The sequence below is a fragment of the Anomalospiza imberbis genome, chromosome 22 (assembly GCF_031753505.1).
Source record: "Anomalospiza imberbis isolate Cuckoo-Finch-1a 21T00152 chromosome 22, ASM3175350v1, whole genome shotgun sequence".
Taxonomy (NCBI): Eukaryota; Metazoa; Chordata; class Aves; order Passeriformes; family Viduidae; genus Anomalospiza; species Anomalospiza imberbis.
Window position 1 is genome coordinate 6,027,630 of NC_089702.1, and position 25,578 is coordinate 6,053,207.

Here is a 25,578-nt window from a genome sequence, read left to right on the forward strand (position 1 = left end):
CATGTGACCCTGGATGTGGCACTGCTGGAGAAGGGACGTGGTGGCACCTGGAGATGTCCCAGGACGTGACCCTGGCTGTGGCACTGCCCAGGGAGGACGTGGTGGCTGTGCCCAGGTGGGGACATCCAGAAGAATTCCCAAGCTGAGGTTTCCCTGTTTCTCCCACTGGGCTTTGCTCCAGCTGGAGGCCAATCCAGCCTGGAAAGACAGACGGATGAGGATAGACAGAGGTGGGAAGGAGGTGGCACCACCTGGGAGGACGTTGTCACGTGTGCCAGCTGTGAGGACATTGTCACCTGTGCCAGCTGCCGGAGGGGTGGAGCTGTCCTTCCTGCCTGGAATTCCCAAAGGTCTCAGCTGGAGAAGGGGCCACAGCCGGGGTTGTCCAACATCAGAAGGAGCTCCTGGACCTGGGAGAGGATTCCTGGACCAGAGTTTGGAGATGGAAATCTTTGTGGGGAGGAGAGTCCCAAATCCCAAATCTGCATTTTCCTGCCCACCACAAATCATTCCCACAAAACCACATTCTTCCACTGGCCCTGGGAAGAGGGATCTCCAAGGAATGGGACAGTGACCACAGTCCTGAGCCTGGGATGGCAGAACTTCCATTGTTCTCCAATTTCTGACCTTGATTCCATCTTCAGCCTGGAATATCCACCGAAAATCGACTTCCTCTGATCTGGGATGGATGGATGGATGGATGGATGGATGGATGGATGGATGGATGGACAGAGGCATGGATGGATCCATGGATGGAGATCATGGATGGAGGGAAGGAAGGAAGCAAGCAAGCAAGCAAGGAAGGAAGGAAGGACAGACAGGACAGCTCAGGGAAGGGGACCACCAACACCAAATGCACCAATGCCCCTCCTTCCCTCATCCCTGGGTAAATCTGGAGCTCCTGGGAATGCTTCAGCTGATGGAAACTCCTTTGGGAGAGCCCCAAATCCCAAATTTTGGGACCTTCGTGCCGCGTTCAGCACATCCCCACTGCCCTTCCTGCTTTGCACTATTCCCATTATCAGCAGTGGGGCTGCACTGATCGTGCTGGCAAAGCTTGGCCCAGGTGAAATCCTCCACTGAATTTCCTTTTTTTAATGCTAATTTTGTTTTATTTTATCGGATTTTTTTTTCCTAAGATTCATACCACTAGGGTTGTCTAAAAAGAAAAAATAGAGAAAAAAATATACCAAAACATTTCTGCTCCCAGCTTGGAGCTCTAAACTGGGCAGAGCCACTGGCCGCTCAGAAATAGAAATATAAATTAAATATATAATGGGATTTATCTATCCAGAGGTTTTAACGAGCTTAGGAAGCTGTTGGGGAGCCCCATCCTTTGGGATCCCCGTCCCCAAACGCGCTCCGGCACAATTCCCTTCTTGCACTTTGAAATTCCTTTGTATTTTTTTCTTTTCCCCACCCCACCCTGAGCTGGGTCGTCCCCCTTCCCTTGGCACCCCTGGAGGTGCCACCCAAAATCCCCCTGGCACGGGGACCCCCTGGCACGGGGACCCCAGGTCCCCCCCCACTTCCCTCCTGAGGAGCCTCAGGCTTGGCAGCGACGGTGAGAGCAAATTGAGCCCCAAATTGGGGCTCAAATGCAGGATTTCAGGGCTGTCCCCCAGGCTGTTTTGGGATGGCGTGGCTGTGCCTGCCATCCTACAGATCCAAGGGGTTTGGGAACAGCCAAATGCCAGCTTTGGGCCACTGGGAGGATGGGCAGGGGGCTCTGCCAGCTGGGTGTGGCCAGGAGTTGGGGTTTGTGGTGTTTTATTTTGTTTTTTGCTTTTTATTGCAAATCCCAAATCCCTGTGTTGCTCTGGGATCCCAAATCCTTGCATTACTCCAGGATCCCAAATGCCTGCAGTGTCCTGGGATCCCAAATCCCTGTGTTGCTCCAGGATCCCAAATCCCTGCGGTGCTGCCCATGGCCTCCAGCCCCATTTACACTCCAAAGATCCTAAAGTTGTGCCCAAATATCCCAATTCTTCCAAATCCAGCCCGGGGGATCCGGAAGGTGCAAGGAATAGGGAGGGAGGACTGGGAAGGGAATTGATCCCCCAGGAGACCCCAAATCCCTTTTGGGATCGGCCCCAGTTTAGGGTTGGTGCCCAAATCGCCTGGACAAGCCCAGGACGCCAAAGGGGTCCGTGAGAGGTGCCTGGGGGTGGATCCAGAGGCTGGAAATGCTGGAATTGGCTCATGTGGGAATTCTGGGGAGCCCAGGCTTTGGAGAAGGAGGGAAATCCAGGAATTTGGGTTTTTTTAGGTAGGATGCAACCAGGGGAGCTGGGTCCCTCTGGATCTCTGGGAATTCCCAGAGCTGGATCCAGGAATTCCCAGAGGTGGTTCCCTCTGGATCTCTGAATTCCCAGAGCTGGATCCCTCTGGTTCTCTGGGAATTCCCAGAGCTGGATCCGTCTGGATCTCCAGGAATTCCCAGAGCTGGATCCCTCTGATTCTCTGGGAATTCCCAGAGCTGGATCCAGGAATTCCCGGAGCTGGATCCCTCTGATTCTCTGGCAATTCCTGGAGATGGGTGCAGGAATTCCCGGAGTTGCATCCCTCCTGTTCCCCGGGAACTCCAGAATTGGGCGATCAGAGACAGAAAGCACTTACACCTCTCCCTGTGCCCAACCTTCCAAAGGCTCCCAAACCCCGGGAATTGTCCAATTCCCCCTGGGAATCGTCACCTCCAGCCGCCCCAAGTGTCCCTTGGGCAGAGCCAGGAGGGGGAGCTGGGAAAGTCCAGGTGAATCCCTGTGGGGGAAAAAACCAATAAAAACCCCACAAAAAAACGGGAGAGCAGGGGGAAGAAAAAGGAAAAAAAGGAAAAGCTGAAGATGATCCATGTTTCAGTTGCACTGGGGTACGTTTCTTTACCCATTTTGATGCTCTCATTTAGGATCGTTGCATGTGTCCTTTTGGGTTTTTATTTTATTTTATTTTATTTTATTTTATTTTATTTTATTCATTTTTAGGGTTTTTTTTTAATATTAAACAAAAGAGAAAAATGTGTATATTTTTGGCAATTTAAGGTAATGTAGCTAAGATATATTTTTTTCACGCTGCTTGACCGGTCTTTATTATAATAAATAATATTAATATTAATTGCAAGGGGGTTTTTTAATGAAGATAAAGGGGGCGAATTTAAGTGGGAATGAGAATTCCCTGCCTGCTGCTGGGATGTGTGGAGGAATCCCAAGCAAGGGGGGGTGCCGGGATGCAGGAGGTGGAAATGAGTGGGAAAAGGAGGAGTTATCCCAAAAAAAAAACGGGTGATGGCCCCCATTTAATCCCAGACCCACTTGTGCTGGTGAGCAGCTCCTGAATCCTCCTTTTTTTCCAAGGATTTATTACTTGGAAGCCCCAAATCCATGGGCTCTTGCTGCTCCTGCTTTGGCCCCTTTCCTGCCCAAAATCGGGGCTGGAGCTGTGGGAAAAGCCACTCCCAGCCAGGATTCCAGGAATTCCCTTTGAAAAACCCTCCAGGATTCCAGGAATTTCCACTGAAAAGCCGCCCCTATGTCAGGATTGTGGGAATTCCCACTGGAAAACCTGCTCTTAGCCGGGATTCCTGGAATTCCCATTGAAAAAGTCCTCCCAGTCAGGAATCCTGGAATTCCCACTGGAAAAGCCACTCCCAGCCAGGATTCCGGGAATTCCCACTGGAAAAGCCACCCCCAGTCAGGATTCTGGGAATTCCTATGGCAGCAGCAGGCCCAGGGGACTCTGGGGGGAAACTGAGGCACAGAGAGGGGGAAGTGCTCCTGAGCTGGGTGTTCTGCCCGGGAAAGGGAGTGGCACTGGGATCGGGAAAGACTGGGATGGGGGGCAGTAGGAGCAGGCACTGGGAATGGGAACTGGGATTGGGATTGGGCACTGGGAATGGGTACTGGGACTGAGATTGGGCACCAGGAATGGGATTGGGAACTGGGACTGGGATTGGGCACTGGGAATGAGAACAAGGACTGGGCACTGGGATTGGGCACTGGGAATGGGATTGGGCATTGAGACCACACCAGGATTGGGCACTAGGATCGGGCACCAGGATCAGGATTGGGCATTGGGATCATGTAACAGGATTGGGCATCAGGAACAACATTGGGATTGAGCAGTGGGATCGGGCACCGAGGATGAGCATTGGGACCGGAATTGGACACCGGGACTGCATAACAGTACCTGGGAGTGACACCAGAACCGGGCATTGGGATGGGACCGGGCACTGGGACCGTGTGGTGGGATTGGGATCAGGAACCGGGATTGGCACCGGGACCCCACACTGGGATGGAGCACCGGGACTGGGCACTGGGACAGTGGGACCGGAACGGGCACTGGGAGTGACACCGGGATGGGGCACGGGGACCCTGCACTGGGATCGGGCATCGTGACCAGGACCGGGATCGGGAACCGGGGTCGGCACCGGGAGGAGCACCGGCACCGGCACTGGGAACGGGGACCAGGATCACTCATTGGGAGCCAGTATCAGAGTGGAATCGGGCACTGTGACTGGGACCGGGAACCGGAACCAGCACCAGGAACCAGGACCAGCACCGGGAACCGGAACCAGCACCGGGAACCGGGACCGGCACTGGGAACGGGAACCGGCACTGGGAACGGGAACCGGCACTGGGAACCGGGACCGGCACTGGGACCCAGCACTGAGATCGAGCAGCGGGACCGGGACCGGCACTGGGAGCGGGTGACAGGAGCGAGTGGCGGGCCCGGGCCCGTCTCGGTGCGGGGGGGAACGGCGCCGCACGGAGCAGCCGCGCTCCCGCCGAGCCCGCCCGGCCCGGCTCTTCCGGCGGCGCCGGGAGGAGGAGGAGCTGCGCCGGGAAGGTCACCGGGAGCGGCACCGGGAGCGGCACCGGGAGCGGCACCGGAACCATGCTGCGGCCCAGACCGGCCGCGCTCGTTTCGCTGATGAGGGCGGCGGGGGGCGGCCGCTGGTGCCGGGACCCCTCGGCGGGGGCGCGGCTCCCGTCGCTCTGCTCCGCGCCCGCCCCGCAGCCGGTGATCGCCGCCAAGGAGCCGTTCCCGGTGGAGCTGCAGGCGGGGAAGACCTACAGCTGGTGCGCCTGCGGGCACAGCAAGCGCCAGGTCGGGCCGGCGGGCCCGGGAGAACCGGAGGAGTCCGGGAGAACCGGGGGGCTGGGAGAACCGGGGGGACCCGGGAGAACCGGGGGGATCCAGGAGAACCGGGGGGGCTGGGGGGCCGGGGGATTCGGGAGAACCGGGGGGCCCGGGAGAACCGGGGGGAGCCGGGGGCTCCGGAGTCCCGGGAGGTTCCGGGGGTTCCAGGGCTGGGGGCTCCCGGGGGCTCCGGGGGATCTGGGACTGGGAAGCTCCGGGGGGCTCTGGAGGCTCCGGGGGCTCTGGGGGACCAGGATCCCCCAAACTGGGACCAGGGCAGGAGCGGCTCCACAGGAACATCCCCAGTCCCGGAGCCGGAGGTTTTAGGGCGGTTTTGGGGTTTTGCCGTCCCGGGTGCTCCAATTCCTGAGGGAGGGGCTGCCCAGGGATGGGATGGGATCCATGGGAGGGGATAGGATTCATGGGATCCATAGGATGGGAGGGGATGGGATGTGATGGGATCCATGGAGTGGGATGGGATCCATGGGATGGGAGGGGATCCATGGGGTGGAGTGGGATCCATTGTGTGGGATGGGATGGAACGGGAATGGAATAGGGATGGGATGGGATGGGATGGGATGGGATGGGATGGGATGGGATGGGATGGGACGGGATTGGATTTATGGGATCGATGGGATGGGATGGAACGGGATTTATGGGATCTATGGGATGGGACGGGATGGTCACGGTGGCCCCGGGGGAGCATCCGGCCACCCTCCAAGCCCTCCCCGACGCCGCCCGCTTTGCCCGCAGCCCTTCTGTGACGGCGCGCACCGGAGGGAGGCCCCGGGGCTGTCCCCGCTGCGCTTCAGCCCCGCCCGGGCCGGCCCCGCGCTGCTCTGCGGCTGCAAACGCACCCGCAGCCCCCCGTACTGCGACGGCTCCCACCGGGGCAACGCCGTGCAGGCGGCCCCGCTGTCCCCCCGCGCCTGAGCGGGGCCCGGGGGCACCGGCGGCGCTGGGAGCTCGGGGGCACCGGGAGATCGGGAGCACCGGGAGCACACAGGAATTGTTGAATTCCACACAGGAATTGCTGAATTCCATGGAGAAATTGTTAAATTCCACACAAGAATTGCTGAATTCCATGGAGAAATTGTTGAATTCCCTGTAGGAATTGTTTAATTCCACAAGGGAATTGCTGAATTCCCTGTTGAATTGTTGAATTCCATGCAGGAAGTGTTGAACTCCCCGCAGGAATTAATTGCCTGTAAGAATCATTCAATTCCACACAGGAATTGTTTAATTCTGTGCAGAAATTGTTGAACTCTTTGCAGGAATTGTTGAATTCCCTGCAGGAATTTTTTCCCTTCCCCCAGACCCTTCCCACACTCTCTCCTCTCTGGAGCTTCCTGGCCAAAGGTGCCGAAATCTGATTTATTTTTATTTTTACTTTAATTTTAATTTTAATTTTAATTTTTATTTTTATTTTTATTTTATTTTTATTACAAACACACCCACAAGGGCAGGAGGAGAGGCTGGGAAGGGCGAGACACCAAAAATAAAAAAAAAATTGGGATCATGGGAAGCAGGGAGCAGCTCCATCCCAACCTTTGGGTGCCCCCAAATTTCCCTGGAGCTGGCAGGACCTCAGGAAGCGAAAATATTCCGGGGGATTTGTGCTGCCCCCACCAAGCTGGAGGAAAAAAATAAAAAACAAAAAAACCCCAAAAAAAACCCCAAAAAACTGCAAAAATCCCCAAAACCCCAAATTTACTGTGCAGAAGGGCAGAGCCCGCAGGGAAAGCAAAGAAATCCCCCAAAAAATGCCTGGGATGGGATTTGGGAACAGCTGGATCTGCTGGAGCCGGCGGCTCCAAGCTGGGGTGTGAAACCCTGGAAAAAAAACCCCAAAAAAGGGAAATAAAACCCCACAGCAGAGCCCGAAGAGACTGCAGGGAGGGTTTGGGGTTTTTGGGGGATTTTTGGGGGATTTGGGGTTTTTTGTGTTTTGGAGGTTTTTGGGGCATTTGGAGTTTTGGGGGGATTTTTTGGGGCTTTTTGGGGGTTTTGGGGGCTTGGGGGATTTTTTGGGGCTTTTTGGGGTTTGGGTTCTGTGCTCGGTCCTCACCTCTATGGCCACGGCCCCAGCGGGGAGGGAGGAGGAGGAAGAGAGGGAAAACTTCCGGGAAAAGTGGGAATGGGGAATCTGGGAATGGGGGGGGATTTGGGAATTTATGAATTTGGGAATGAGGGAATGTGGGGAACATGGGAATGTTGGAATTTGGGAATGTGGGAAATTAGGAACACAGGAATGTTGGAATTTAGGAATTTGGGAATGTGGGATACAGGAATTTGGGGATGCAGGAGTGTGGGAATTTGGGAATGTGGGAATTTAATTAATTTGGGAATGTGGGAATGTTGGAATTTGGGAATGTGGGAATTTGGGGATGTGTCAGCTCCCAGCTCTGGGGCAGGATGAAGGGGGGGCCATGCAGCTTCCACGAGTCAAACCCAAACCTCAAACCACCCCCCCCTCCCCGAGAAAAACCCGAAACCAAACAAAAAACCAAACAAAAAACCCGAACCCAACCAACCCAAAGCGCGTTTAAAAATATCCACCAAACCTCTCTGCGCCTTCCCCATGACTTTAAATGAGAAAATAATTCCGTAGAACTCTGCTCTGTCCCTATGTACACACCCACGGAGCTCCGCAGGGGGCAGGAACCCCGGGGGATTTTTGGGAATTCCTGGAGGATATTTAGGAACCCCTGGAGGATTTTTAGGAACCCCTGGAAGATTTTTAGGAATCCCAGGAGGGTTTTGAGCAGTCACTGGAGGGTCTGCAGGAGTTCCAGGAGGATTTTTAGCAGTTCCAGAAGGATTTTTTGCAGTCCCAGGAGGATTTTCCGGAGTCCCAGGAGGGTTTCTCAGAATCCTAGGAGGATTTCTCAGAATCCCAGGAGAATTTTCTGAGTCCCATGAAGATTTCTCAGAATCCCAGGATGATTTTTTGGAGTCCCAGGAGGATTTTCGGAGTCCCAGGATGATTTTTTTCAGAATCCCAGGATGACTTTTTCAGAATCCCAAGAGGATTTTCAAAATCCCAAGATGATTTTTTTTTTTTCAGAATCCCAGGAGGATTTCCCGGGATCCCAGGAGGATTTTTTAAGAATCCCAGGAGGATATTTTAAGAATCCCAGGAGGATTTCCAGCAGCCCCCGGATGTTTTTAGCTCAGGGCCGAGCCCGTGCTGCCGTTCAGGGCGGTTTTGCGGCCGCGGGCGGGTGGCAGCGGGTGACAGCCGGGTGGCAGCGGGTGACAGTTCGCGGCGGAGCCGTTGAGGACGGGCCCGGGGGGGCCGTGCCCGGGCCCGGGCGGGGCGGGGGGCGATGCCAGCCCGGGGCTCTGCGCTTTGTCGCTGCCGGACTCGCACTCGGAGGCGCCGCTGGTGTTGGTGCCCTCGGATGGCAGCGCCGGGCACAGCTTGAACCGCTTGCAGGAGGGCTGGACGCGGTACTTGAGTGCCAGGGGACCGCTCTGGGGACACGGGGCACGGCTGCCGGCACCGCGGGGACACCGCGGGGACAGCGGCGCTGCCATCCCCGCTCCCACCGGGGAACCCGAAAATCCCACCCGGAGCAAACGCCCCTGTCAGGAAAATCGCCCCCACTCTGGGATTTGGCATGGGAAAAGCTCACCCTGGACCGATTTTCCCTGTTTTTTTCTCCCAGGGCGATTTTCTCACTTTTCCCCAGGACAGATATTCCATTTTATCCCCCCAAAATCAGATATTCCCAGGACAGATTTTCCCAGTTTCCCCAGGACAGATATTCCTAGTTTCCCCAGGACAGATTTTCCCACTTTTCCCCAAGGACAGATTTTTCCAGGACAGATATTCCCTGTTTTATCCCCCAAGACCCAGATTTTCCCAGTTTTCCAGGTCTAGATAGTCCCACTTTCTCCCAGGACAGATTTTCCCAGTATTCTTAGCACAGATATTCCCAGTTTCTCCAGGACAGATATCCCCAGTATAGATATTCCCAGTTTCTCCCAGGACAGATTTTCCCAGTATTCCCAGCACAGATATTCCCAGTTTCCCCAGGACAGATTTTCCCTCTTTTCCCAGCATAAAAATTCCCACTTTCTCCCAGGACAGATTTTCCCTGTATTCCCAGGACAGGTTTTCCCAGTATTCACAGCACAGATATTCCCAGTTTCCCCAGAACAGGTATGGATATTCCCAGTTTTATCCCCCAAAGGACAGGTTTTCCCAGTTTTTTTCCCCAAAGGACTGGTTTTCCCAGTTTTATCCCCTAAGGACAGGTTTTCCTAGTATTCCCAGCACAGATATTCCTGGTTTCCCCCATTTCCTCACCTTCCTCCAGGGGTAGATGTAGGCAATGTCCATCAGGGTGTAATATTCCTTCAGGGGCTCGTCCTCGTACAGCACCTCCACCTGGAGACGAGAAAGGAGGGATCCAAACCCCGGGAAAGGAGGGTTCCAAACCCCGGGATCCACGGATCCAAATCCCGGGAAAGAATAGATCCAAACCCTGGGAAAGGAGGGATCCAAAGCACGGGAGAGGATGGATCCAAACCCCAGGAAAAACCCCAGGAAAGGATGGATCCAGCCATGAGAAAAGGAGGGCTCCAGCCCCAGGGCAGGGATGCCCAGCAAGGACATTTGGAACAAGCAGGGATCAGCAGTGGATGCAACCTGAATGTTCCCAACCATTCCAGACTGTTCCCAAATAAACATTCCTGACCATTCCCGACTCTTCCCAACCGAACATTCTGGAATGTTCCGGAACGTTCCCAACCATTCCAGACTGTTCCTAAACAAACATTCCTGACCATTCCCGGCTGTTCCCAAGCGAACGTTCCAGAACATTCCGGAACATTCCCGAGCTCCTCACCTGGTACTTGCTGGGCACGTCCATCTTGTTGCGCAGGAACTTGGCCAGGTGCAGCACGGTCATGGCCGCGGGGCAGCGCAGGAACCGCAGCCCCGGGCCCGGTGGGAATGGCGCAGGCTGCGGAGGGACGGCTTGGGGTAACCCAGGATTGGGGTGTCCTGGGTTTGGGGTGTCCAGGATTTGGGGTGTCCCAGGTTTGGGGTGTCCCGGGTTTGGAGGCGTCCCGGGGCCCAGCAGGCATGGAGCGGGCTGAGGAGGGACAGCTTTGGGTAACATGGCTTTGGGGTGTCCTGGGTTTTGGGGTGACCCAGGTTTGGGCTTTTCTGGGATTGGGGAGTCCAGGATTTGGGGTGGCACAGGTGTTGGGTGACACGGGTTTGGGGGTGACACGGGTTTGGGGTGTGTGGGGTTTGGGGTGACCTGGGTTTGGGGTGTCCTGGGTTTGGAGTCTGGGGAGTCCCTGGTTTGGGGTGACCCAGGTTTGTGGTGACCCAGGTTTGGGGTGTCCTGGGTTTGGAGTTTGGGGAGTCCCTGGTTTGGGGTGACCCAGGTTTGGGGGTGTCCCCCTGTGCCCCACAGGACCCGCCCAGGGCAAGCCGGGGCACTGAGGGCTCTGCGCCACCATGGTGCCACCACAATGGCAGCACGGTGCCAGCACGGTGCCACCCCGCGCTCACCTTGTCCTTGTCCAGGTCCCGTTCTCCGCGGTGCCTTTCAGGTCCTCCCTGGGGACGGGCACGGGACAGGGACTGTGGAGGGGCAGAGAGGGACAGACCCGGGCAAGGGCCCAAGGCAGGGGACATGGGGGGGGACACCCCATGGCGGGGACACCCGGGGCTTCACCCCGGCACATCTAGTGGGCATTGCTAGGGCTCTGGATCCCCCTTGATCCCCCTGGATCCCCCTGGATTCCCCTGGATCCCACTGGATTCCCCCATGATCCCTCTGGATCCCCCTGGATCCCTCTGGGTTCCCCCGCATCCCTCTGGATCCCTCTGGAATGCTGCTCCAGGTGCCAGGGACATCCCCGAGGCTGCCAGAAGCAGCAGCAGGAACACAGGAATGACAGTGCTAGGATCTGGGATCACACTGGGATCAGGGATAGGGATCTGGGATCACATTGGGATCAGGGATAGGGATCTGGGATGACAGTGCTGGGATTCAGGGATCAGGGATCATACTGGGATCAGGGTTGGCACTGGGATCAAGGATCAGGGATCACACTGCTGGGATTCAGGGATCAGGGAGAGGGATCAGGGATGGCACTGCTGGGAGTCCCGGATGGGGTCCGGGGCGTTTGGGTGCTCCTCTGTCTCCTGTGGCAGCCCGGGCAGGGGCTCTGCGCTGCCACTGACCCACGGCCGGTGCAATGAGGTGACAGCATCAGGACCCTCCCAACCCCAACTCTTCCCCGGGTTCCAAGAGTGGGAAGAGGGTGGGAGCCCCTTCCCAACCCAGCCCCGGCCGTACCTGGAGCCCCGGGCAGTACCGGGAGCCCTGTGTGGTACCGGGGACCCCGGGTGGTACCGGGAGCCATGGGCACTAACGGACCCCCCAGCAGTACCAGAGCCCCGGGCCATACCGGACTTGGTGGTACTGGAGCCCTGTGTGGTACCAGAGCCCCCGGTGGTACCGGAGCCCCGGGCAGTACCAGACCCGGCGGGTACCGGAGCCCTGGGCCATACCACAGCCCCCAGTGGTGCCAGAGCCCCCAGTGGTACCAGAGCTGGTGGTACCAGAACAAGCGGTACCGGAGCCCTGGGCCGTACCTGCAGTCCCGGTGGAACTCGATGGACAGACTGACGATCTCATCCTCGGGCCCCGCGCCCTGGTCCCGCTCGGCCACCTCGCCACGCTCCTCCTGCGAGCCCAGGGGAACTGCGGGGACATGGACACGGGCTGGGGAGGGACACTGGGACACTGGGACACTGGGACACTGGGACATCGGGACATCGTGACACTGTGACACTGACCCTGTGACCCTGTGACACTGTGACATTGACCCTGTGACACTCACCCTCAGCCACCGGGTACGCGGCATAGAAGTCGCGCCTCCTCTTCATCTCATCTGTGGGGACAGGGACAGGGATGGGGACAGGGGACAGGGACAGGGATGGGGACAGGGACAGGGACAGGGACAGGGATGGGGACAGGGACATGAGTTGGGGACAGCGCCACAGCTGGTGGGCTGACAGCAAGGGGGGCCCAGGGGACACCCCAGAATGCTCAGGGAATTCCCATGGGAGCTCCTGCAGGAGTGATCCCATAAATCCTGGAGTGGCGCCCAATCCTGAGGGGTTTTGGGTCCCCACACCCCAAATCCCAAACTTTTCCCCCATCCCGAGGCACTCGGAGCAAATCCACAGCTCCTGCTCCCGGATTGCCCCAAAGATTGGGATGGGGCACAGTGTCTGTGTGTCCTGCTGTCCCCGTGGGAATGGGAAATCCCGGGAAGGGTTTCAGGGGGATGGGGGCAAGCTACGAACACCCCAAATTCCCAAATTCCTGAATACCCAAATTCCCAAATTCTCCCCATCCTTGGCTGCACCTTTGAAAAGCCCCGGCACCAGCTTGTACACGATGTCCTGGAGGGTTTTGTCTGACCTGGAGGGGGGAGAAACAAGAAAAATGTGAGAAATCAGCAGGATTTGGGAGCATCTCAGGGCCTCTGCTTCCCCATCTCCTGTCTGGAAAATTCCTATCCCAAACCCCAAATCCCCCATTCCCCATCCCAAATTCCCCCAAACCCCAAATCCCCAATTCCCCATCCCAAATCCCCCAAAGCCCAAATCCCCAATTCCTCATCCCAAATCCCCCAAATCCCCAAATCGCCAGTTCCCCATTCCAAATCCCCAATCTCCCATCCCAAAATCCCAAAACCCCAGTTTCCCATCCCAAATCCCCAATCTCCCATCCCCAAACCCCAAAATTCCAATTCCCCATCCCAAATTCCCACTTCCTCATCCCAAAGCCTCAAATCTCTAGTCCTCCATCCCAAATCCCCAAAACCCCAGTTCCTCATCTGAAATCCCCACTTCCTCATCTCAAATCCCCCAAACCCCAAATCCCCAGTTCCCCATCCCATACCCCAAATCCCTAAAATCTCCAAACCCCAAATCCCTAATTCCCCATCCCCAAATCCAAATCTCCCAAATCCCCATTTCCCCATCCCCAAACCTCAAATCCCTCAAACCCCAATTCCCCAATCCCCCATCCCAAATCCCCATCCCACTGAGCAACATCACACCCCACAAAGGGTTAAAGGTCTGGAAAAAGGACAAAACCAGCTCAGAAATCCTTGTAAATTGTGGGGATGACTTGGGGCCAGGATCCCTCCCAGTAGCCAAAACAATTCCCATAAAACCACCCCAGGAATTTCAACAAACCCAAATCCCAGATCAGCAAAATCTCCACAGGTTTGAATTTGAATCCCAGATTATTTATGGGGTGAAAGTTTATTTTTGGGGTTTTGATGCCCTAAAAAATGGGAATATCCCAAAGCAGGAACCAGGGAAGCTCCTGAAAGTTTATTTTTGGGGTTTTGATGCCCTAAAAAATGGGAATATCCCAAAGCAGGAACCAGGGAAGCTCCAGCCCCGTTCACAGCCAGGATTTTCCTGGGAATTTCTGGGAATATGGATGGATGGATGGATGGATGGATGGATGGATGGAATCCATGCATGGATGGATCCATGGATCCATGGATAGAATCCATGCATGGATGGATGATGAATGGGGGGATGGATGGACCAATGGGGTCCAGGATCCGCAGGGATGGACACAGGGCACCTGTCCCGCCATCCTTCTGCTACCACACAGATATCCCCAGGTGCTGTTCCCTTTGTGGTGGCATCTCCCCCTATCCCTACTCCCCTCCCACCTGGAGAGCTCCTTAAATCCTCTCTGCTGCAGGATTTAGGGTCGAGAACAGAGCTGGGCAATGCAGGGCTGGGACACCAGTGGGACTAGGATGGAGGTGCCATGTGGATGGGGACACCAGTGGGACTGGGATGGCGGTGCCACGGGGTTGGGGACACCAGTGGGACTGGGATGGCGGTGCCACGGGGATGGGGACAACCCTAGCACTGGGATATTGCAGGGATGGGGACACCAGTGGGACCAGGATGGAGCTGCTCCTGGGTTGGCAGCAGAGCCCCAGGGTCTCCCTGCTCCAGGTGCTCGGGGCTGTCCCCTGGATCAGGGGTCCCCCAACCCACTGAGCTCCCCGAGCTCCCCAAGCTTCCTGAGCCCCCTGAACCCCCAAGCTCCCTGCACCCCCCGAGCCCCCTGATCCCCCCGAACCCTCTGAGTCCCCCAAACCCCCCGAGCTTCCTCAGCCCCTTAGCCCCTTGTTCCCTGTAGCTCCCTGAGCGCCCCGAGCCCCAGGAGTCCCCCAAACCTCCTGAGCCCCCCGAGCATCCCAAAGCTCCTGAGTCCCCCAAGCCCCCGAACCTCCTGAACCCTCTGAGCCCCCCGAGCCCCTGGAGCCCCCCGGGCTCACCGGATGCTGAGCAGGGGCCGGGTTTTGTGCACCTGCACGTCGCACATGGGCAGTACTTGTTGGTCTCCAGGTAGCGAACGATGCAGGTTTTGCAGACTGCGGGGACAGAGGAACCCTCTGTGAGTGGGGGGACACGGGGACAGAACCCCTGGGAGCCCCACACCAGCTTGGGGACAAGACCCCTGCCCAGTGCAGCCCCCCCGCAGCTCCACGGCCTGGCACAGGGCGGGCATTGTGGAGGGGTCACTGTGGGGTTCTGAGGCACCCAGGGGACCCCTGGGGACACGCGGGACACTCACAGGAGTGCAGGCACTCCACGATGGTGGTGGCGTCGATGAAGTAGCCGCCGCAGAGGGCGCACATCAAGTGGGGGTTCAGCTCGGTGATCTTTATCCGGGTGGTCCTGTGCATCTTGGAGCAGCCCCAGGGCGGATCCTCCCCGCGGGAAACCCCCCGGTCCCCTCGGAGCGCGCGGATGGGACCTGCAGGGGCCGCTGGAGGGGACACGGTGGCGACTGTCACCTGTCACCCACGGGGACACCCCCAGCCCTGCAGCCACCCCCCTCCCCTGCCACCCCCAGCTCCAGGAGCTGCCCAGCCCCCTCTGCCTCACCCCTGGGTGTCCCCGGGTGTCCTCAAGCGGGTCCCCAACACGCTGGGACACCTCCGAGCAAGGATAACCCCCCCCAGAAAAAGTGCATTTTGGGTTGTTTCCATGGGAAAGGCACTTCCAGCCAAAATTCCATGTGTTTTCCTAGAGCAAATCCCCAAGGGCGGTGTCGGGCATCTCCCCCGGGCAGGGACACCCGGCGGGGCCCGGTGGGCATGGCAGGCGCGGGGACACCGGGAGCCGCCGCCTCCCGCTCTGGCGCTTCCCCGAGTGCGGCGGGATGGCCGCAGTTTCCTTGTTTCCATGGCAACCCCGACACTTGGCGAGCAGCCGGGATATTGTCACTGCCACCCGAGGCCAGGCGACAAGCGACGAGGAGCCCCGGGGTCACGGAGATGAGCGGGGCACGGCGGCAGGGCCGGGGCAGCGACGGTGGCACCGCACGCCTGTGACACACGGGGACACACTGAGACCCAGGTGTGACACACTGGGACACACACAGGGACACGGGGACCCACGCGTGTGACACACAGGGACACAGAGAAGGACACAGGGACACGTGTGACACACAGGGACACTCAGGGACACATGTGTGCCACACAGGGACACACACAGGGACACGGGACCCACGCGTGTGACACACAGGGACACAGAGAGGGACACATGTGTGACACACAGGGACACACACAGGGACACGGGGACCCACGCGTGTGACACACAGGGACACAGAGAGGGACACGGGGACACACGTGTGACACACAGGGACACACACAGGGGCACAGAAGGACATGCAGGGACACACGTGTGACACATAGGGACACACAGGGGCTGCAGTACACACACACAGGGACACCTGCACCAGGAATGGGGACACCACTGGCACTGGGATGGAGGTGCCACAGAGACTTGACACCATTGGGATGTTTCAGGGATAGGATGTCACTGGGACTGGGATTGGGGTGCCACAGGGACAGGGACACCATTGGGACTGGGATGGGGACACCACAGGGACAGGGACACCACTGGGACAGGGATGGAGATGTTGCAGAGATGGGGACACCGCCGGCACTGGGATGGAGATGCTGCAGGGACAGGGACACCATTGAATTGGGATGCTGCAGGGATGGGACGTTGCTGGGACTGGGATGGAGGTGCCACAGGGGTGGGGACACCACTAGGATTGGGGATGCTGCAGGGACAGGAACACCATTGGGACTGCAATGGGGACACCACTGGGACGGGGATGGGGACACCACAGGGATGGGGACACTACTGGGACTGGGATGTTGCAGGGACCGGGACACCACTGGGCTGGGGACCTCGGGGACACCACAGGGACAGGGATAGGGACACTGCTGGACCAGGATGGGGACACCACTGGGACTGGGATGTTGCAGGGACCGGGACACCACTGGGCTGGGGACCTCGGGGACACCACAGGGACGGGGATGGGGACACTGCTGGGACCGGGATGGGGACACCACAGGGATGGGGATGGGGACAACGCTGGGACCGGGATGGGGACACCACAGGGACCGGGATGGGGACATCGCTGTGCTGGAGTGGCAGCAGCCAGGGGGGCTCAGGAGCCGCGGGGGGGTTGGGGAGCCCCAGGACCCCCTCCCAGCCCAGCCCCCTCCCTCGGGTGCTGCCCCCAGCCTCAGGTGCTGGGGGGGGGGCCTGACAGCCCCTCTCCGTGTCCGGGGTCCCGCGGTGCCCTGTCCCCGTCCCCCCCGCCGGGCCCCGGGGACCCACGGCTGCATTTTGGGGGGGATTTCGCCGCTTTCGGTGCTCGCAGCCGCCAATGGCGGCCCCGGGGCTCGGCGGGAGGGGGGAGCCCGAGCCACCGGCGCAAACCGGTTCTAATAGACCGGGCGATAACTGCCGCGGTTTCCGTGCCGGGGAGGGGGGGGTGGAGCAAAGCCACGGTCCCCCCGGAGCCCCCCGGAACCCCGGCCCCGCCACAGCCCCGGAGCCGCCCCGTCCCGCCGGTGGCTCCCGCACCCCCGCCCGAGATTTTCGTACTCTTTTGTCTCCAAGGGCTGTGGCCCGGCCCGGTGTCCCCCCCTCCCTGAAGACCCCCGGGCCGGGTACGGGTGGGGAAGGGCGTTTCAAAGTCACCGCCAACTCGAGCCCCCGCCCGCGAGACCCCCGGAGGCAGCGGCGGCGAGCGCGGGGCTCGGGAAATGCCCCGGGACGGCTCCCCCGGCACGGCCCGGGCCTCGCACGGCGCCAACGGGGCCCGGAGCGCCGGGAACACGAGGGGACAGCGCCGGGAAGGCGAGGGGACAGCCCCAGAGCGCGGCCCCGCCACCCCCGGCAGCGCCCGCCGGGATCCCCCCGCCGCTCCCGGCGAGCGAGACGCGGCACGGGAGCTGCGGGAATGGGGGAGGGAGCCCCGCTGGACACGAGTGACCACAAAGCGCGTGGGGGACAAGGACACGCGCACACGGCACCGGGAGCGGCGGCGGGACGGGAGCGCGGGGCGGGACACCCAGGGGGACACGGGCACCGGGGGGACCGGGCACGGATAGCCACTGACACACGGGGGACACGGACACGGGGGGCGCGGGATCGGGCACAGCGGGGGGACACGGACACACTGGGGGGAACAGGGACACCGTGGGGGACAGGGACAGCGGGGCAGGCACTGACACACGGGGGGACAGGGACACCGGGGGGGACAGGGACACCGGGGGGGACACGGACACCGGGGGGGACACGGACACCGGGGTGGGCACTGACACGGGGCGGCCTCGTCCCCGCGTGCCCCGCGCTGTGACCGGGGGGTGCCCAGCTGCGCCCCCCGGCCGCTCCCGCCGCCTTTGGGGCCGCACGGCCGCGATGGGGCCGGGGGTGGGGCGGCCCCGGTGGCCCCGGGGCGTCCCCTTTGTACTCGGGGCCGGCTGTCAGCGCGGCCCGGCCCCTCCGCCCGCCCTGGGGGGGTCCCGCCGCGCCCCCCCCCCCGGCCCCGCCGCGGCCCCAGCGCGCCGGGCGCGGTGCGGGGGCGGCGCGGGGCCCCCCCGGCGCTGTCGGGGCTCCGCAGCCGCTGCCGGTGCGGCCTGGGGGGAGCCGGGGCACAAAGCGGGGCGGGCGGAGGCCATCGCCATCTTTGGGGCCGGCGGGGCGGGGGGGCCGCGGCGGGGCCCGGGCCGGGGGGTGACACCGGGGCGCGTCCCTACCTGGTGGCGGCGGCAGCGGCGGCCCCGCGGCCGCCCCTCCGCTCCCGCGGCTCGGCTCGGCTCGGCTCGGGCGGTGCTGCGGCCGCGGCCCTTTTTATTTATTTTTTTTTTCCCTCCACTCTCTCGCTCTTTTTTTTTTTTTTCCCTCTCCTTTTTTTTTTTCCTCCTTCCTCCTCCTTTTTTATTTTTTTATTTTTCCTCTTTTTTATTTTTTTATTTTTTAAATTTTCTTCCCACCTCCATCCGCCGCCAGACCCCGCCCGCCTCACGTGACCTCATTCCTTTGGGGGCTGCGGAGGAGGGGAGCGAGGGGCCGAGATTGGGGGGACCCCCCGGAACCCCCCAGCCCCGGTGATCGCGGAGACCCCAGCCCCAAAAAACCGCTGGAATGGCCCCAAAATGCGTTGCCCGGTGGAAGCTACGGGCGCGGTGTGCCCCGCCCCCCCCCCCCCCCCAGCTTGGGGACCCCGTTTTGGCCCCAAATTGTGACCCGGGACCAGCGGGACCCTCTGCGGAACTCTCGGGGGAAGGAAAGGGAAGAGGGGGGGACAAGGAAGAAAAAAATTTAAAAATAAAGGGAATGTTGAGAGGGAAAATGGAAAATTGGAGTGGGGGGGAGGAAAAAAAGGAAAAAAATAGGAAAAAAAATAGGGAAAATAGGGGGGAAACGAAAGAAAGAAAAGGAAAAGGGAAAATGAGAAGTGGGAAAGGGAGGGAAAAAAGAAAGGGAAGAAAAATAGAGGGAAATTAGAGAAAAGGGAAAATGGAAAAGAAGGGCAGAAAAGAAGAAAAACGGGGAAATTAGAAAAAAGGGGGGAATGGACAAGAAGGGGGAAAAGGAAGGTGAAGAAATCGAGGAAAATAAAAATTAGGGAAAGAAAGGGAGAACGGGAAAATCGGGGGGAAAGGGAGGAAAAAAAGGAAAGAAAAAAATGGAGGGAAATTAGAGAAAGGGAAAGATGGAAAACCACGGGGAGAAGGAAGGGAAGAAAACAGGGGAAATTTCATTTTATTTAAAAAATAAAATGGAAAAGGAAGAAGAAAGAGCAGAAGAAAAGGAAAGGGAAAAAAAAGGAGGAGAACAGGAAGGAGGGAGAGAAAAAAGGCAGGAAAAGAGGAGAAGAGTGAAAATAAAATAAAAAGGAAAAGCCGGGAAGGAAATAAAGGAGGGGGAAAGGATCAGGAGGAGGAGCGGGAGGCGCTGAGAGAGCGCGGCTCCCGCACGCCCGGGACTACCGGCTGTTCCCGCACGCCCGGGACTACCGGCGGCTCCCCGCCCCGCCCGCTGCCGGCGCTCGCAGCCCAGGTCCGTGCGGGTGGCCCCGTGCCCGGGGGTTCCCGGTGAGCCGCTGTCCGTGCCGCCGTCTCGGTTCCCGAGATGGCGGGGCCAGTGCCTGCCGGTGCCGGTTTCGGTGCCCGGTTGCCCCGGTTCCGGTGTCCGGGTGCCGGTGTCCCTTTCCCGGTGCCTGGAGCCGGTGTCCCTGTGCCCAGTGGTTCCGGTGTCAGTGTCCCGTTCCCGGTGCCTGTCCCCGTATCCCGCTACCGGTATCCTGTCTCTGCATCCTGTTCCCGTCGTCCCAATTCCATTCGCGGTGTCTCGTTCCCTGTGTCCCGTTCCCATTCCCGGTATCCCGTTCCCGTTCTTCTCGGTGTCCCGTTCCCATTCCCGCTGTTCCGTTCCCGGTATTCCCGGTGTCCCGTTTGCATTCCCGGTATTCCCGGTATTCCCGGTATTCCCGGTGTCCCGGTGTCCCGTTCCCGGTATTCCCAGTATTCCCGGTGTCCCGTTTGCATTCCCGGTATTCCCGGTATTCCCGATGTCCCGTTTGCATTCCCGGTATTCCCAGTGTTCCGTTCCCGTTTCCGGTGTCCCGTTCCCGGTATTCCCGGTATTCCCGGTGTCCCGTTTGCATTCCCGGTGTCCTGGTATTCCCGGTATTCCCGATGTCCCGGTGTCCCGTTCCCGGTATTCCCAGTATTCCCAGTGTTCCGTTCCCGTTTCTGCTGTGCCGAGTACCGCGCGCGCAGGAGGCGGGCAGCGCGGTCTCTGTGGCGCAATCGGTTAGCGCGTTCGGCTGTTAACCGAAAGGTTGGTGGTTCGAGCCCACCCAGGGACGGAGTCGCTTCTTTTCCCGCTTTTCCTGGTGCCAGCCCCGGGGAGCGGCCCGGGACCGACGGAACCGGACACGGAGAACTTTCCGGGGGCAGGGATCAGCTCCCGGGGCTCCCTCCGCGGTGGAAAAGCAGCTCGCGGTGTGCCCCAGGCCGTCCCCGCTGCGCTCCCAGGAGGGCGATTTGGGACATTGAAACGCACCTGAATTCCTGTTTCCATCCAAATCCCGTATTTCGCCTCAAAATGAAGCTGAAGGGGCTCCCAGAGCGAGCGTCCCCTCTCTCCGAACCCCTGGAAATTCCATTTCTGGAGCTAAGCTGAATTTCAGTGGTCAAAGCTGAGTTTGAGCAGTAAGAGTTCAGTTTTGGGAGTTAAAATTGAATTTTAGCGGTGAAAGGTGAATGGAAGAATGAGACGACGGAATTCCCGAAACTGTGGAATTCCTGAAATGCCGGAATTCCCGTTGCAATCCGGGATCGATCCCGGGGATTCCCCCCGGCTATGCCCAGGGCTGTTCCCACCGGGCGGAAGGCGAGCTCCGGCTCCTGCCAGGAACCTTTTGTGACGGAAAACCCCTCAAAAATGCACTTTAAAAACGGGATTAAAAAATACTAGGATTTAAAAATGGGATTTTAAAACTAGGATTTAAAAATAAGATTTAAACCTAGGATTTAACACCACAGCTGGCACGGGCCGGGCTCTGCCTGCACATCGGGGACGGGATGTGCCGTGCATCCTGACGGATCCAGCTGTGCCCCCATTTACCCAGCCCTGCCCCGACCCAGCTGTTCCCCCATTTTTCCAGCTGTTCCCCCATTTTCCCAGATGTTCCCCCATTTTCCCAGCTGTTCCCCCATTTTTCCAGCTGTTCCCCCATTTTCCCAGCTGTTCCCCATTTTTCCAGCTGTTCCCCCATTTTCCCAGCTGTTTCCCCATTTTTCCAGCTGTTCCCCCATTTTTCCAGCTTTTTCCCCATTTTCCCAGCTGTTCCCCCATTTTTCCAGCTGTTTCCCCATTTTCCCAGCTGTTCCTCCATTTTCCCAGATGTTCCCCCATTTTTCCAGCTGTTCCCCCATTTTCCCAGCTGTTCCCCCATTTTCCCAGATGTTCCCGCATTTTTCCAGCTGTTCCCCCATTTTCCCAGCTGTTCCCCCATTTTCCCAGCTGTTTCCCCATTTTTCACAGCTGTTTCAACATTTTTCCAGCTGTTTCCCCATTTTTCCAGCTTTTTCCCCATTTTCCCAGCTGTTCCCCCATTTTTCACAGCTGTTCCCCCATTTTTCCAGATGTTCCCGCATTTTCCCAGCTGTTCCCCCATTTTCCCAGCTGTTCTCCCATTTTCCCAGCTGTTCTCCCATTTTTCCAGCTGTTCTCCCATTTTTCCAGCTGTTTCCCCATTTTCCCAGCTGTTCCCCCATTTTCCCAGCTGTTTCCCCATTTTCCCAGCTGTTTCCCCCATTTTCCCAGCTGTTTCCCCATTTTTCCAGCTGTTTCCCCATTTTTCCAGCTGTTCCCCCATTTACCCAGCTGTTCCCCCATTTTTCCAGCTGTTTCCCCCATTTTTCCAGCTGTTTCCCCATTTTCCCAGCTGTTTCCCCATTTTTCCAGCTGTTCCCCCATTTACCCAGCTGTTCCCCCATTTTTCCAGCTGTTCCCCCATTTTTCCAGCTGTTTCCCCATTTTTCCAGCTGTTCCCCCATTTTTCCAGCTTTTTCCCCATTTTCCCAGCTGTTCCCCCATTTTTCCAGCTGTTTCCCCATTTTCCCAGCTGTTCCTCCATTTTCCCAGCTGTTTCCCCATTTTTCCAGCTGTTCCCCCATTTTCCCAGCTGTTCCCCCATTTTTCCAGCTGTTTCCCCCATTTTCCAGCTGTTCCCCCATTTTCCCAGCTGTTCCCCCATTTTCCCAGCTGTTCCCCCATTTTCCCAGCTGTTCCCCCATTTTCCCAGCTGTTTCCCCATTTTCCAGCTGTTCCCCCATTTTTCCAGCTGTTCCCCCATTTTTCCAGCTGTTCCCTCCTTTTTCCAGCTGTTCCCCCATTTTTCCAGCTGTTTCCCCATTTTTCCAGCTGTTCCCCCATTTTCCCAGCTGTTCCCCCATTTTCCCAGCTGTTTCCCCATTTTTCCAGCTGTTCCCCCATTTTTCCAGCTGTTTCCCCCATTTTCCCAGCTGTTCCCCCATTTTTCCAGCTGTTCCCCCATTTTTCCAGCTGTTTCCCCATTTTCCCAGCTGTTCCTCCATTTTTCCAGCTGTTTCCCCCATTTTCCCAGCTGTTCCCCCATTTTTCCAGATGTTCACGCATTTTTCCCGCTGTTCCCCCCTTTTTCCAGCTGTTTCCCCATTTTCCCAGCTGTTCCCCCATTTTCCCAGCTGTTCCCCCATTTTTCCAGCTGTTCCCCCCTTTTTCCAGCTGTTTCCCCATTTTCCTGCTGTTCCCCCCTTTTTCCAGCTGTTCCCCCATTTTCCCGCTGTTCCCCCCTTTTTCCAGCTGTTCCCCCCTTTTTCCAGCTGTTCCCCCATTTTTCCAGCTGTTTCCCCATTTTTCCAGCTGTTCCCATTTCCCAGCCGTGGCCCCGCCCCCTCACTCCCGTCCTGCCTCGCGCGCTCACTGTGACTCGCCACTTTCCCGCCCCGCCCACCCTCCCCTGCCTCAGCCAATCACCTGCGCGCACCCGAGGGGCTCCCGCCAATCCCCAGCCGCGCTCGGGCTCCGGGCGGACGGTAGCCACCAATGGGAAGCGTCGGCGTGAGAGCGGCGGTGGAAGTGACCAATGGGAAGCGCTGGGGGCGGGAGCGGCGGTGGAAGTGACCAATGGGAAGCGCTGGGGGCGGGAGCGGCGGTGGAAGTGACCAATGGGAAGCGCTGGGGGCGGGAGCAGCGGCGGCGCGGCGGCGCGGCGGCGGAGCCTGGGCAGAGAGCGGGGCCGGAGCGGTGACACAGCGGTGACTGAGGCGGGCCCGGAGCGGTGACACAGCGGTGACTGAGGCGTGCCCGAGCAGCCGCAGCCATGGTGAGACCCAGGGCGGCACCTCCGCGGCCCGGCCGCTCTGTGACGGGAGGCCCGCGGAGAGCGGGGCACGGAGCGGCCGCGGCGGCGGGAAAATGAGTCCCAACCCCGGGGGGCGGTACCGGGGGCCGCTCCGTGAGGGGAGGCCCGTGGGGAGAGGGGGAAGGAGCGGCGGGCGATGAATCCCAGCCGCGGCGGGCGGTACCGGGGCTGCCCCGGGGGTCCCTCCGGTGCCGCTGAGCCGCCGCTCCGTGCAGTCCATCATGTCCTACAACGGCGGGGCCGTCATGGCCATGCGGGGCCGCGGCTGCGTGGCCATCGCCGCCGACCGGCGCTTCGGCGTCCAGGCGCAGACCGTGACCACCGACTTCCAGAAGATTTTCCCCATGGGCCAAAGGCTCTACATCGGCTTGGCCGGGCTGGCCACGGACGTGCAGACCGTGTGAGTGAGGCTTAAACGTGGGCAGGGCGGGGGCGAGGGGACGGTGCCGGTGCTGCCGGGGCTGGGATTTCATGGCCGGGGCTGGGATTTCACTGCTCGAGTTGGGATTTCACTGCTAAAGTTGAAATTTCACTGCTAAAATTCAGCTTGCACCGCTGAAATGGAATGTCTACCGCTAAAATTGAACTTTTACTGCTGAAAGTTAATTTTCACTCCTAAAATTCACCTTTCCCTGCTAAAATTCAACTTTAACTCCTAAACTTGAACTCTCACTGCTAAAATTCAACTCTCACCGCTGAAATTCAGGCCTGGCTGAGGGCAGCAGCAGGAGCCTGCCCTGCTTTAAGCCCGGCTTTGATCTCCTGCAGGGCCCAGAGGCTGAAGTTTAGGCTGAACCTGTACGAGCTGAAGGAGGGGAGGCAGATCAAGCCCCAGACCTTCATGAGCATGGTGTCCAACCTGCTCTACGAGAGGAGGTAAAGCTGCAAAAACTGCAATTTCTATGTGCTGCCAGAGAGGGCTGGGGGTGCTGGGGTGGCCACAGGAGCCTGGATCACTTCCTGCTGTCACCAACACCCCCCTGAACAGGTTTTCTCCTGAGGTGACAAATCCTCCCCAAATTGTCTCTGACAGAAGTCCTGCTGCTTCAGGGTGCTCTGTTGTGCCAGAGCCATTGCAGGGCTCTTTCTGGAAGGTGGGATGGTTTCTGTGCCTGGAGAAAATTGCTGAGGGATGTGGGACTGGGGACAACTCTGGGGACAGCTCCAGTCTGTGCTCTAGGACTGGCACAGGAGCCAAGGAATGGCTGGGTTGGAAGTTCAGGGAAGGGAGGGTGGGTGAGCTCTGGGAATGGTCACAACCCCAAAACTGCCAGAGCTCCAGGAGTGTTCAGACACCACTGCTGGGCACAGGATGGGATTTTGGGGATTGTCCTGTGCTGGGATGTCCCTGTGGTCCCAGAAGAGCAGGGATGATCCCCATGGCCCGCCTGGGCTGTCCCTGTGCCCAGGGCTGCCCTGAGCCCAGCTGTGTGCCCAGGTTTGGTCCCTACTACACGGAGCCGGTGATTGCGGGGCTGGACCCGCTCAGCCACGAGCCCTTCATCTGCTCCCTGGACCTCATCGGCTGCCCCATGGTCACCGATGACTTCGTGGTCAGCGGCACCTGCTCCGAGCAGATGTACGGCATGTGCGAGTCCCTGTGGGAGCCCGACATGGTCAGTGCAGCTGGGCATGCTTGGGGATCTCTTGGGGTTACCTGGGATATTCTGGGATCATCTGGGGACACCTGGGGTCATCTGGCATGACCTGGGCGCACCTAGGATCTCCTGGGATCTCCTGAGGTTATCTGGGATATTCTGGGGACACCTGGCATCACCTGGGCTCACCTGGGATCTCTTGGGATAGCCTGAGGTCCCCTGGAATCTCCTGGGATTATCTGGGATATTCTGGGGTCACCTGGCATCACCTGGGCTCTCCTGGGCTCCGTGGATTCAGAAGTTCTCCCTCCCCGTGCTCCCTGGAGATGCCAAGCTGGGGAGAGGCCTCATTCCAGCCTGACAGGAGAAGCCTGCAGGGTTTGGGGGTTTGTGGTGAGCTTTTGGGGGGTCTGTAGCCCAGGTGAAGGCCTGTGCTCCCTGTGCTCCCCAGGAGCCCGAGCACCTCTTCGAGACCATCTCGCAGGCCATGCTCAACGCCGTGGACAGGGACGCCATCTCGGGCATGGGCGTGG

At 59.0% G+C, this 25,578-nt stretch overlaps 3 protein-coding genes, 1 long non-coding RNA gene and 1 other non-coding gene across 5 annotated transcripts in view; 4 read left to right on the plus strand and 1 right to left on the minus strand.

The window, feature by feature from the left end:
• Positions 1-4,829: 4,829 nt before the first annotated feature.
• CISD3 (CDGSH iron sulfur domain 3) lies at positions 4,830-6,083 on the plus strand. Its single transcript, XM_068212014.1, has 2 exons — positions 4,830-5,103; positions 5,890-6,083. Exons 1-2 carry the CDS (start codon positions 4,891-4,893, stop codon positions 6,067-6,069), a joined length of 393 nt encoding a protein of 130 aa, XP_068068115.1. The 5' UTR covers positions 4,830-4,890; the 3' UTR covers positions 6,070-6,083.
• A 1,771-nt stretch (positions 6,084-7,854) lies between these two features.
• LOC137486606 (uncharacterized) lies at positions 7,855-8,400 on the plus strand. The gene is made up of 3 exons (XR_011005763.1): positions 7,855-7,998; positions 8,061-8,111; positions 8,269-8,400. It is a non-coding gene; the product is annotated as an uncharacterized lncRNA (long non-coding RNA).
• Positions 8,305-15,009, minus strand: PCGF2 (polycomb group ring finger 2). The gene is given in 10 exon segments (XM_068212034.1): positions 8,305-8,613; positions 9,452-9,532; positions 9,993-10,092; positions 10,670-10,717; positions 11,762-11,870; positions 12,010-12,060; positions 12,541-12,596; positions 14,494-14,539; positions 14,542-14,589; positions 14,793-15,009. Coding segments are annotated over 10 exon segments (960 nt in total). The 5' UTR covers positions 14,905-15,009.
• Positions 15,010-20,328: 5,319 nt separating this feature from the next.
• TRNAN-GUU (transfer RNA asparagine (anticodon GUU)) lies at positions 20,329-20,402 on the plus strand. The gene has a single exon. It is a non-coding gene; the product is annotated as a tRNA-Asn (tRNA).
• A 2,869-nt stretch (positions 20,403-23,271) lies between these two features.
• The window catches only part of PSMB3 (proteasome 20S subunit beta 3), a 2,529-nt gene continuing 222 nt past the window's right edge, over positions 23,272-25,578 (plus strand). The window contains exons 1-5 of the mRNA XM_068212730.1: positions 23,272-23,408; positions 23,663-23,847; positions 24,216-24,323; positions 24,886-25,063; positions 25,497-25,574. Coding sequence (XP_068068831.1) covers positions 23,406-23,408; positions 23,663-23,847; positions 24,216-24,323; positions 24,886-25,063; positions 25,497-25,574 — 552 coding nt within the window. The 5' untranslated portion in view covers positions 23,272-23,405. The remainder of the gene's footprint in view (positions 23,409-23,662; positions 23,848-24,215; positions 24,324-24,885; positions 25,064-25,496; positions 25,575-25,578) is intronic.